This window comes from Coturnix japonica, chromosome 12, assembly GCF_001577835.2.
Source record: "Coturnix japonica isolate 7356 chromosome 12, Coturnix japonica 2.1, whole genome shotgun sequence".
NCBI lineage: Eukaryota > Metazoa > Chordata > Aves > Galliformes > Phasianidae > Coturnix > Coturnix japonica.
Window position 1 is genome coordinate 3,122,542 of NC_029527.1, and position 12,025 is coordinate 3,134,566.

Genomic DNA, 12,025 nt, shown 5'->3' on the forward strand with positions numbered 1-12,025 from the left:
ACATTCTGTGCTGATTTTGTGGTGGTGGTCTGCTTCTTTTAAGACAATTTATGAGGTAATGGCTTAAGAAAACATGTTTTGCATTAGTAAAATACTGATTAGGTCATGTGCAGAAGTGTAACTTTACTATGAATCTACTTTAAAGAAATGAATTCAGTAGTCATTTCTAACTAGGTTTGAACTTGAAGACTAGATTTATGATTTTTTATTTTTTTTTGTTGAACATTTTCTATTCTCTCACTGAAGCTTGTGATCCACACGTGTCAGAGTTTGCCAAAATATTTATATGCATGTGGAGATTCCTGTGAACCATTTATGTGAGACCGTATGTGTATGTATAAGTAACCTGGCTTGAAGTGAATTATGCTGTTTAGATGCATCGATGGGCTGCAATTTGTGTACTCTAGGGGGTGCTACTGTTCTAATTGGTGAACAAACTTTTACCCTGGTTGTAAACTGGCACTACAATTATTTTTGAGCATACAAAGCTCTTATTGAAGTGAACAGAAATTGGATCCCACTGTTCTGGCATGACTAGAAACCTACTGCTTAAGCTGATCTAAATCTTGTGCACATTGTACAGAAATCATACTACCAGTGCTTCTCTAAATTGACAAGAAGGGTAAATTGTAGTATTTAGGTATGTGAGGTGCTGTGCAAATAGGAGACTTACATGAGTAGGAGCTTGCAGGACTGGAACCCATGTTTTTAGAGGATGTGTGCTGTTTAATAAAGGCTCTTGCTGGTAAACTCTGCACTGCTGTTAAAGAATGCAAACCGAGTAAGCATGTCTGTTATATGGTGGGAAATAATTTTCCTGTTGTTTTTGTTGCCAGCTGATTATAGTGTAGTGTTAATGCTTTGTTCACTTATTGATTTCATGGCATAGTAAGGTAATGTGGAAATGTATAAAGCTGCTCAGTGATTTGAGGGAAATGTTTCAGTTTTTATTTAAGATATGTTTTAAACATTTTTACTACTCGCTGCTTCATTGTCTTTGCCAAAACTGAATAGCATGAGATCGTATTTGGCTGTATCTGTAGCAATTCTATATTTCATAGTAGCTTAAGTGTGAAAGATTTTTGTCCAGGAAATTAATTGTGAAGCAAGAAATTCAAAATATGTGAAATATTTATGCATAGATTCTGACTACAAGAAATTCATGCTAATAACTGTAATAAGGAGCAGTAAGTGCCAATAAGGCATTCAGGTGCCTTGACTAGAAGTCCCAGTGTTGAAAGCATTACTCCCTTTCTGCTGAGGTGCAGAATGAGAATTGATGTACAAATATTCTGTGCTTGGGGTGGAGAAGAATAAGGTGTAACTGGAATTTCAAATTACATTTCAATGAAATTCTGTAAATTAATAACACCGTATTTTATTCCCCATTTTCCCTTAGGAAAAATAAGGTAATTATTTAAGTAATGTCTTTATTAGAGGATTGCAAATAGAATAATCAAATAAGGCATGACAGTATTTCCTGAGCATGGTAAACAAGACACAAACTAAGTACTATTTCACAGCATACTAGTATGAGTACCTCAGAGTTTATTCTGGAATGAGAATCTTAGAATGATTAAAACTGGAGAAGACCTCTAAGATCATGAAGTCCAGCCATCAAGCTCTCATCACCATGCCCACTAAACCCTGTCGCTCAGTGCTACATCTCAATATTTCTTGAACTCCGGGGATGGTGACTCCACCACTTCCCTTGGCAGCTCATTCCAGTACTTCACGACCCTCTGTGAAGAAATTTTCCCCAGTATTCAACCTGAACCTCCACTGGTGTGACTTACAGCCAATATCTCTCTTCCTACCACTGTTACCTGGGAAAAGAGACAGACTTGCACCTCACCAACACCTCCTGTCAGGTAACTGTAGAGCACCATATTGTCTCTCCTGAGCCTCCTCTTTTTCAGACTGAACAATCCCAGTTCCCTCAGACACTTCCCACAACGCTTGTGCTCCAGACCATTCACCTGCTTTGTTTCTTTGCGTATGCTCCAGCGTGTGTCTTACTCTTTGCATTGTAAGCTCTTTATAAAAAAAGAGATACAGATAAAGTCCAGCTGTTTGTGGATCAACATTTGGAGGATATTGAATATTACACATTTTTATCTAGCTAATGTTGGTTGATGCTAATTCGAAATTAAAGTTCTTTTAATGTTAGTCATGCTTGTTTTCAAGCCCTAGATGACATAATTTCAGTACTTACTATGCTGTTTATTTTCAAAGCTGAAGTCATTTGTTGAAACATGAATCGTGCCAAAGCATAGTTGTTTAAAGGTTGCATCATCTCTAAATGATGCTGAAATAGAAAAAGTAAATTTAAAGGGGTAGCATTTACCTTAACTAATGTGTGGAGCACATTCTAATAAATGCAATGAATTTAATGCTAAGGAACAGTGGAGCCTCTCATTGGCTCTTTGTGGTTTCTTAGTTCTATTTCCTGTCATGAAGAAGTAATCAGCTGCTGACATTTGTTAAGGTACATGCTCCAATTGGCTTATTGTGTCTATGATCAAGTTACCATTCATCTCTGAAGAAACAGTGGTACTTTAAGATTGTTTTACAGTGTTAAAAGGGCAGCTACACTATAAATTCACTGAGATATGCAGCCAACATAATTCCACTTTAATTTGTTTTATATGATGTCCAATAATCTATTTATTGTATGTATTGTAAATAAAAGCATACTTCCATTATTATCTTCTTACTAATAGCATATTCATACAGAACTCATTACTGAACAGTATTTTAGTATCACATTACTGCACAAGCAATTTCTTTGCTTATTATCATCAGTTATCCAAAAAAATTGGAGATGTTTAAGCAATATGTTGCCAAGGGCAGCATTTGCCATTGACCATTAAGATATTTGATTCTTCCAATGTTGGGTCTCCTTGGGAAAAGGATTTTCCAAAAGCAATAGTGAGTTGTTTTATTACATTGTTTACATTACTTCCACTTGCTGAGATAATTTTAGTTTAACATAACAAATAGAATTTTGTCCAGTATGAAAATGAATAAAGTAACGTTTGGTTGAAACTCTGTGTTCTGTTTTATTTTTATTTTGTGTGGCAGATTTTTTCTGTACTTTTTCTTGTAAAAGTACCTTAAGCATTGGCATGAATGAGGAAGAGAAAGGGATACAGTACCCTTTTTCTTAACTACAGGGTACTTTTTCAGCAAGTTGTTTTGTTTGTTTGCTTATTTTCATTGTTATATATTACAAAGCATGTAATTGCTAGATTAGAGATGAAACTTGCAAAAGGCTAGAAAGCTGTCTGCTTCTTAGGCATGAGAGATTGGACCATTGTGTTTTATAACAACAACTGCAGTTCATACCAGCTCATAATCTCTCTTTCAGATTGATTACAATGACACTTCAATGTTGAAAATCACATTGGGTGATCTTAAGGAGAATCAAAAAACAGTATGAGATGGGATATTAGATGATATGTAAAATAATTTTTGCATAAAGTAAATAAATGAATCTTTATGTATTACTCATTGCAGATATATATCCTTGATTTTTATCTACCTTTTTTTCCTGCAGGGCCAAGGCTTTTCGTGGAAAAAAGGTTCATGGAGAATATGACATCAAGGTTGAACAGGTAATTAAATGACTCAACCATTCAGACTGGGTTTTTTGATTGCATAGATATACACATGTATGTAGTGTATATATAGCATGCACACTATATATACATGTATAAAGGCTGCTCCAAAAGTAATGCTTCCTATTTTATTATGTTGGCCCACAACATCAGAGGTGAATGTTGGTGATGTGGTAGTAGAGGCTGAACTTTTCCATCAGTATTCCATTACATTTTGTTGCTATGTGGCAGATGACAGAAGAGAGGAAGTCTAACAAAATGATGTATAACATTGATGCGCATATGAAGAAAAAGGATGTAATAGCATTTCTCTGTGTGGAGAAAAAATAGCACCCACTGACATTCATCACTGCTTGCTGAAAGTTTATGGAGACCAAACAGCAGATGTGAGCAGAGTGAGGCTGTGGGTGTTGTGCTTTGGCAGTGGCAATAGCAACAGTGAGCCACCTCCGCTGGTGCAGCTTGTTATGAGTGTGGCATGCAGACTTTTGCTCATCACTGTCAAAAAAAAAAGTAGAGCTAATGGTGGTGACTATTTTGGAAAATATTATTTTATACCTGAGAATTGTTTCTATTAAACAGTGTTATCGTGTTCTTCGTATTCATTGTGGTTTCCACGGAAATTACTAGGAGGCATTACGTTTGGAGCAACCTGCAGACATATATATGTGTACCTGTAGTCCTCTGTACTTTAGCCAAAACTCTCAAGTCAAAATGTGGACCCAGCTCACCTAAATTCACTTTAATAGTATCACATCTAGCTTGGCTCTTCTTTATAACGCTAATTATCTGCCTCGTGTTCTTGGCTTGGAACAGCTTTGCAAGGATATTCAACAGTATTGGTGGACAGAGGGGAAAAAATAAATGCTATTTTGTCTCTAGATACTATTCACAAATATCAGACTGCAGGTGATATCATGCGCATTCTTTACTATTAACAAAAGCTCTGTGTGACTGGGATTTCCCTCATGTGATCTCTCTTAGTTCCAGGTCTACCTTAAATCAGTGTGAATGTGAAGGTTTCTGAACCCTCTTAATTGCTTTGTAATACATCAACACATTAAATTGTGTACAAATATTACTAACTTTAGTGTTCTTTTCTTGTTACCAAATAGTGTTACCTTATTTTTGTGCTGCTTACAGCATCTAACATATTATCTACAGTACTTTCTGTCAAGTGCTTTTGGAGTACAAAACCTATGCTATAGATATTTTTAATCGTATAACATTATCAATGAATGGGAGAGATTATTTGTCAATCTCAGATTTAAAAAAAAAAAAAAAAGATTTTACAATATACAAATACGTCAGTGTCTCACCTTTTGCATTGTTTTCACAGTAATCATAAATGTTCCCCTTGTGTTTAGAGAATCATTATAATGATTCAAGGAAGTATTTTAGCATTTGGAAGTTAATGATGATACATCTGCGCTTGAAGTCAAGAACATACTTTAAGCCACTGAGTTGGGACGGTGGCTAGAGGAGTCAATACCTGCTTAAACTGACTGCTAAATTCTTGAAGTCTTACCCTGATTTCACTCAAAAACCTTCAATTATACAATTTTTCACGAGTAGGCTAATGAGAATTCTGACAGTCTCTATCCTCGATTAGTGTCTGGGATAGCACAGACACTTTTGTTTATCCTCCAGGAGACACTTGGCCGCATTTCAATTATTCTGCTGTGTAATGTTATTGTAAAGTGCTTTGAGAGTCTAAGCTGATGAAAGACTGGATAAATGGAAAAACATCCTGTTCGCTTATTTCAAATAACTGTAGGTTTAAAGTATGGATTTGGTTCCTTTCAAATGCCAGGTTTCCAGCATGAGAATGTAGAGAAAATTATTTACTTGTGAGTTTTGCAAGTAAATTGTTTGGTAGCACCACGTATTTTTGAAAAACGTGTAAAAGCACAAAAAAGAAAGTAGTAAAAGTATCTGAAGGAAATGGGAGAAAAATCAAAATGCACTTAGTGCATTGTTCTGCCTATGTTAATCTATATTGTACTCCATACCAATCAAATATATAATCCCTACTACATCACAGCCCTTCTTTATACAGCTTTCTACTTTTTAGTTTATACTACATTTTATCCAAGTGTGTTGTGCCATTACCCATACTGTGACCCTCACTGTTGGTTTAATATTCTTTCAGTGCTCCTTGTGTTCCTAATATATACTGTTAGCAGTTCAGATACACAAAGGGCTTTGGGGAAATAAAATAATACAAATCAGCTAATGCGAATCCTCTTTTCATAGGCAGAATTTTCTGAAATCAACTTGATAGCCCATGCTGATGGCAATTATGCAGTAGATATCCAAGTATTTCGAAATGGCACTAAAGTTGTCAGGTAAGAAAAAGAAAATAAGATAACAGCAGAAAGCAATAAGTGGCATAATTTACTCGTGTTAGATGTACTAAGTAATTTTATATGTGGTGGGGATTTTGACAAATACAACACAACTTGATCACTGTGCATGACAGTAGAGTAGATCCTGAGACAGGAATTAATCTCTCAACATTTAAATCACATGGGAAATGGAGCAGGTCACCTTTGGGCTGTCTGCAGCTGGTTCTTACCTGACTTCAGCTGCTGACGTTTTTCTCACAGAGGCCACCCATGCAGCTCCCCACTACCAAAATTTTGCCAATACAAAAGGTAATTAAGTCTGGTATAAATACATGCTTGGGAATCAGTTATCAATTTGAGTATTACCTTTCTGTCAGATTTATGGCAGTCCTGGTGGTTTAGTACATGCCAGACCTTTATAGATGAGTAACAGTTGTTTCTAGCATTGAGTATTTTCTATTCATTGAATCATAGAATAGCTCAGGGCAGAAGGGATCTTAAAGATTATCCGTTCTGTTGTGCTGTTGGGCAGAGTTGCCAACCACTAGACCAAGCTGCTCAGGGCAAGATGGGACTTCACAGGGGCTGAGCTGGCAGTTACCTCCCTTGCCCTTCTGGCAACAACTCCTTGGCAGGGCTGCTCTCACAAGTTGTTTCTCCAAGCTACAAATATCTGGGATTGCCCTAACCAAGGTGCAGCACCTTTGCCCTGTTGAACCCTGTAAGTTTTACATAGGTCTACTTTTTAAGTCTGTCCAGGCCCCTCTGGATGATGGTATCCATTCCTTCTACTGTATGAACTGCACCACTCAGCTTGGTGTCATCAGCAAACTTGCTAAGTGTACGCTCAGCCCCACTGTCTGTCACTGATAAAAATGTTGAAGAATACTGGTCCCAAGATGCACCCATGAGGATACCACTCATGGACAGCTTCCACCTGGGCACAGATCCATTTCCCACAACACAGTGGCTGCTGGCAGAGGCATTTGCCTGCTTCATTTATCAGTTCTTGAGCAATGACATAAAAGAATCCTGAGAACACATTCAGAGTGCTGATATCTTCAAAAACAATTCTACTATTGATTAATACCAACATATCTCTTCCTTGCTAGGTCATTCAGACCTGATTTTGTTCTTGTTCGGCAACATTCCTTCAGTATGGCAGAAAATGAAGATTTCCGAAACTTGATCATTGGGCTGCAGTACGCGGGCATCCCCAGCGTCAATTCCTTGGAATCAATCTATAACTTCTGTGACAAACCGTGGGTGGTAAGTGATGTACTGAAAAGTTCTCTTGGTGCAAACTGAGGAACTTACTTCTGTTTGCTTATTTAGTTCTTGCTCATGAACACTGAGTGACCAACCGTAAAGTCACAGAGCAGTGAAATATTTGTGAGAGGAATAAAAAGCAAACTAAGGTATTTAAAGCATCTTTTTTTCCCCCAAATATGACAGCGTAGGCAGTGTGGAGATTGAGAAAAATATTTGTGGTATAAATACTGAAAGAAGTGAGGAAACTAATGGAAAGCCTATCCACTACTAACATCCTTCCTCAAGTGAGGAAAGTATTTATTCACAATTTGTGTGTGAAAAGCGAGCTGAGAATATTTTTCATATTTGTGGTTTTGAACATAATTTAAAGACTTTTAGCCAGTGTTTTCCTCATGCCTGCAAAATTTTTGGGGCTATGCTTCAGCGAGGAAACCTAAAGCTATTAGTTTCATCATTTGAAAGCTCTTTTCATAATCTTGGGCACATTGGTTAGGAGTTGACCTTTTTACAGTTACACCTGGAGTAGTGAGGCACATTGGAGAATCTCTGATGCAGTTTTAGTGTAGAAGCTTATTCTGCTTCTCACTGTGTATTTTGTAGTGAAGGAGGTAGACTTGAATGATATTTTCATTCATAGAGAAATAATTAGCAGGAACAAGTTAAATATGATGCTGTAAAAGATGATTATGGATGGTACTATTATTTCCTTTCATAGATGTGTTCAGTTGCCAAGACCTAATGAAGCTTTAAAGAATACTACTTGCTATAAGTAACCAGCAAGTCCTGTTTGTTTTTTCTCGTCTTGATGCTTAAGCAAGAAAATAACTTAATGAAAGTATTTTTCACACTAAAGGAAAGTCTTATTGTAATAAAATAAACATTTTTGAGGCCATGAATTATTTTACATTTAGTTTGAAAACCACTACAGAGTATTGTCAGGATGTTGAAACATAAATATTTTGCAGTTAACTTTATTATACTTTTGTGTTGCACTAAACTACAGCAGGTTCAATGTCCATAGCTGCTATAAATAGAATATGTTGATTAAACCTTGGCTATGATATAGCAGTTACTTTCATTACAGAAACTGAATTGCTGTTTCTAGTTTCAGGTACTGATAAGAATTTAACAGAGCATAGATGACAATTCCTGCAATTGTCTGTACTAATAATTTTTGAAGAGAAAGAAAATCCTTGTGTAATCAGCCAGATTCTGTGATGGCTGTTAATGACTCTTCTACTGAAGAGGAAAAGCATAGCAGCATCTGTGTCTGTCTGTAAATCTGTTTTTTCATTAGTGTGCCTTGGGAAGCTGGTTGGTTTAGAAAGATTTGAGGATCTACTTAGACATTAATTACTCATTCGTGCTGGTGAAGAAGATGGCAGTACCTACAGAAGACATGTGAGCATTATGACCTTAGATGGCTGCTGCCAAGCTGGTGGAAGCGATTGAAATGCTGACTTGTTATAATCACAGAAGGGATGCCGGGGCTCACTGTAGCGTGTCAAGCTGCTGCATAGACATAACAACTTGTGAAGGGTGTCTGTCGCTGCATGGATGGGAAGTCTGGATGCTGAGCAGGCTCAGCCTCTAGTGAAGGAAACTGTTGGCATAGTGACAAAGTGCTACATCATTCTCCTGTTCAGCAGTGTGGGGAATAAAGGGAGAAAAATAGGAATTCTTTTTTGGTCAACAGCTGGAAGAGTGGAATCTGAAAACAGACAGATCCTGAAATCAGACTTATCTGTATTTTTAGGACACCTGAAAGATTCTGGCATTTTTATTATGCAGTGTTCCAGATGTAAGCCCGTATTCAGAAGATCACTGTGACTATACTTCATTGTAGGAATTCATTGCTATTAAAGAAGTGTGATAATATGCTCTTTTATGCCAAAGTGATTTCCTTGCTCTTCTGCACTCATTCTGAGGCTGATTATGATTTTTCCTTTTATCAGACTCCATTGTATTATAAATATCAGTTACTCTTTGTGTCTTTTCCTGCAATTCATGAGTGGGCACTCAAGTGAGCTTTGGGCAAGTTTGAAATTTTTTCCATCTTGCTCCTTTTGCCAAACTTACGTAACTCCATGACTTCATGTGTTAAATTTCAGTTCATGTTGTTTTTGCACATTTTTCCCCTTATTTATCTTCATCTTTCTCTTACAGAACACTTTGTTTCTCTGTTCAACTTCCTATTCTGGAAGGTTGTTTTTGTCTGTCCTTTGTTGCTTTCTGACAGTATCACAGTATTTTCCCTGGGCTTATTTTCTCCTTTTGTTGCTATAAGAAGTTGCACTTCTGTGCTTTCTCATTCTTAAAGGTATATTTTCATATTCTGAGCTGCAGACTGGGGCACTGGCATGAAAGTTACAGGCGCTCTGCAGGGAGAAGCATATAAAAGAAATGAGCTCTGTTCATTCCAGCTTCCTGTTGACAGAAATTATTAAAGCTCTGCCAGCAGGCAGACATAGGCACATAGATAAGTCTCAATATTGTGTCATAGTATTTTATAGAGAATGAATAATAGATAAAATGAATGTCCATAAGAAGAAAAGTCTTTTTCAAAGTCTGTTTACTGTAAACATACTTTCATAAGTCAGCCTTCAGTGTTGTTTTGTCTTAATGAGATAAAATGAGTTTCTCATCAAATAAATTGTATTTTCAACCACTCTAGCAAGATTGATCTACATGATAGGGAATACTGAGGACAGTGAGCAGCCAAAATATGGGAGTATGTGGATCTCACCTACTCATGCTGTTTAGTATCCTTTTTCAACTCTTACGCTTCAGGAAGCCGTGGTAGCAAAAGCAGTTTCTTCATTTCAGGAATGGAGGCCAAGGGCTGCACCTCTCTTCCTCATTGGCTTTGAAACATTGAAGATTTACTTTCTTAGGTACTGGATGTCATTGTGTGACTGACAATGTCTGACCAGGTTCATATCACAATGTGTGGCAGTCCCCTCAACAAATTCTATTGGCCTCTTTGAAAGCAATTACACTAAGAGAAAGTTTTTCCTATAAAAAACAAAGCAGAACTGGGACCTCTTGACTGTTTCCAGAGGCAAAATTTTGAATCAGATCTTTACTAATTGCTTAACTTCTACTGAAAAGAAACTATTTAAATAAAGTCTAGAAACTTCCATACCTATCACTGACATTCCCATTCTATGAAGTGCTTCTTCTCTAGTTTACAGTTGAGTTTATATCACTATAGTGTACAGCACAAGTTGGATGCTGGCCACCTCAGAAAAGTCCTGGGACTTTCTGTGCTGGATTTGAAAGAGCATGTTTGCTGATTCTGTTCTGGGGGGTTGCATTCGACCACTGAGCTTTCCCAACAGATAATATGGATTTTTTTTTCTGTTTTCCTCATTTTGTAACAAGAAGATTGGAAAAATCCATGTAGGTATGAAGCCCGTATTGGCCAAGTTTGAATTTTGTGAGCAAATTTGTATATGCACATGATTGTGTCTGTACACTTTGAGAGTAAAAAGATATAACAAGATATTTTGGCAGTTTTAAAATAACAGTTTATGTACGGAACTGTTCAAAAGAAAATAATGCATTGTTTCTGACAACAATTTCATGTTGAGACATCTAAGCACCTGCAAAAAGTTTCATTAACTTACGAGGGTCCTTAACAATGACACAGGAGGGCAATATCTGCCAAAATACTGTTTTCATTGTTGGGCTGACTCTTCCCATCTTACTGTGAATCTTCATTGAATTAAATTTTACTGTTTTCTCAAAATAAACATTTTAACTGGAGGATTTCATACTGGGGGAGGGGAGCAACAAATGGAAAACCCATGACACAATAAAATCTCTTTATTGTAGTGAGACTGAAATTCACCTGAGAAGTGCCTAAGCACACACCCAAGTCTCATTAAAGTAAACAGGTGCACAAATGTTTCCTTGAACAGGACACTGAACTCAATGTTCCCATAACAGTGGAATCAACTGCACATTCTTATTGCTGCCAAGTGAACCCAAGAAAGAGGTTTTATTTCAATGACTCAGTTCATAAAATTTTGTTTCCTTTTCTATCTTTTTGTTCTAAAATAAGAAGTTCCAAAAGTCATCTTGATCTTGGCCACATGGTATGACTAGTTCTCTTCTGACAAACACCACTTTATCTGCTTCTATGCTTTATGCTTATAACTATTTTTAATTCTCTTAGTTAGTCCCTTACTAATGGGCAGAGCAGTAGGACTTGAATAAAAACTAGTGAGGAAGGGCAGCTTAACTTGGTGATCAGCACCAATATCTTGTGTGAGGCTGGACCCCAAAAGGTTGGGGAACAATTCAGTTTGTGTTGTAAAATTACTGCAAGTTCCCTGTAACTTATTTTTCCATTCACAGTCCAAGTGTGTTACTTGAATCACAGCAAAGAACCAGCACTATGAAGAGCACAAAAAGAGTAACACAGATACAGTTCAGGTAGTAGTAGAAGTAAAAAAAAACCCAAAACAGTACCAGCAAATACAAACGCAGAAATTGTAACAAAAAACAAAGGATGATGAAAAATCTTGGTTAAGTTCACTCCCACCCAGTGTATGTATCAAATATACCCTTCCACACAATCACTTCTTTTCCCACTGAAGGGGGCCTAAAAGTGTTTGTCACTCAGTTTGCTGGCTTCCAGGGACCTGCTTTCTGTGCCAATGGTACTGAGTGTTTGTGCTTTTGAATGTTTCTTACTGTTATGAGGCAGCCATGTTTTCCTTGAAGGAACAGACTTACAAGCCACAGCCTAAAAATGGTTTTACTTCATCAGGATGCTGT

General features: G+C 37.0%; 1 protein-coding gene across 1 annotated transcript in view; it reads left to right on the top strand.

The window, feature by feature from the left end:
* The window catches only part of SYN2 (synapsin II), a 103,301-nt gene that overhangs the window by 31,767 nt on the left and 59,509 nt on the right, over nt 1-12,025 (top strand). Inside the window, exons 2-4 of the mRNA XM_015874777.2 lie at nt 3,560-3,617; nt 5,877-5,968; nt 7,081-7,237. Of these exons, the coding sequence (XP_015730263.1) occupies nt 3,560-3,617; nt 5,877-5,968; nt 7,081-7,237 (307 nt within the window). The remainder of the gene's footprint in view (nt 1-3,559; nt 3,618-5,876; nt 5,969-7,080; nt 7,238-12,025) is intronic.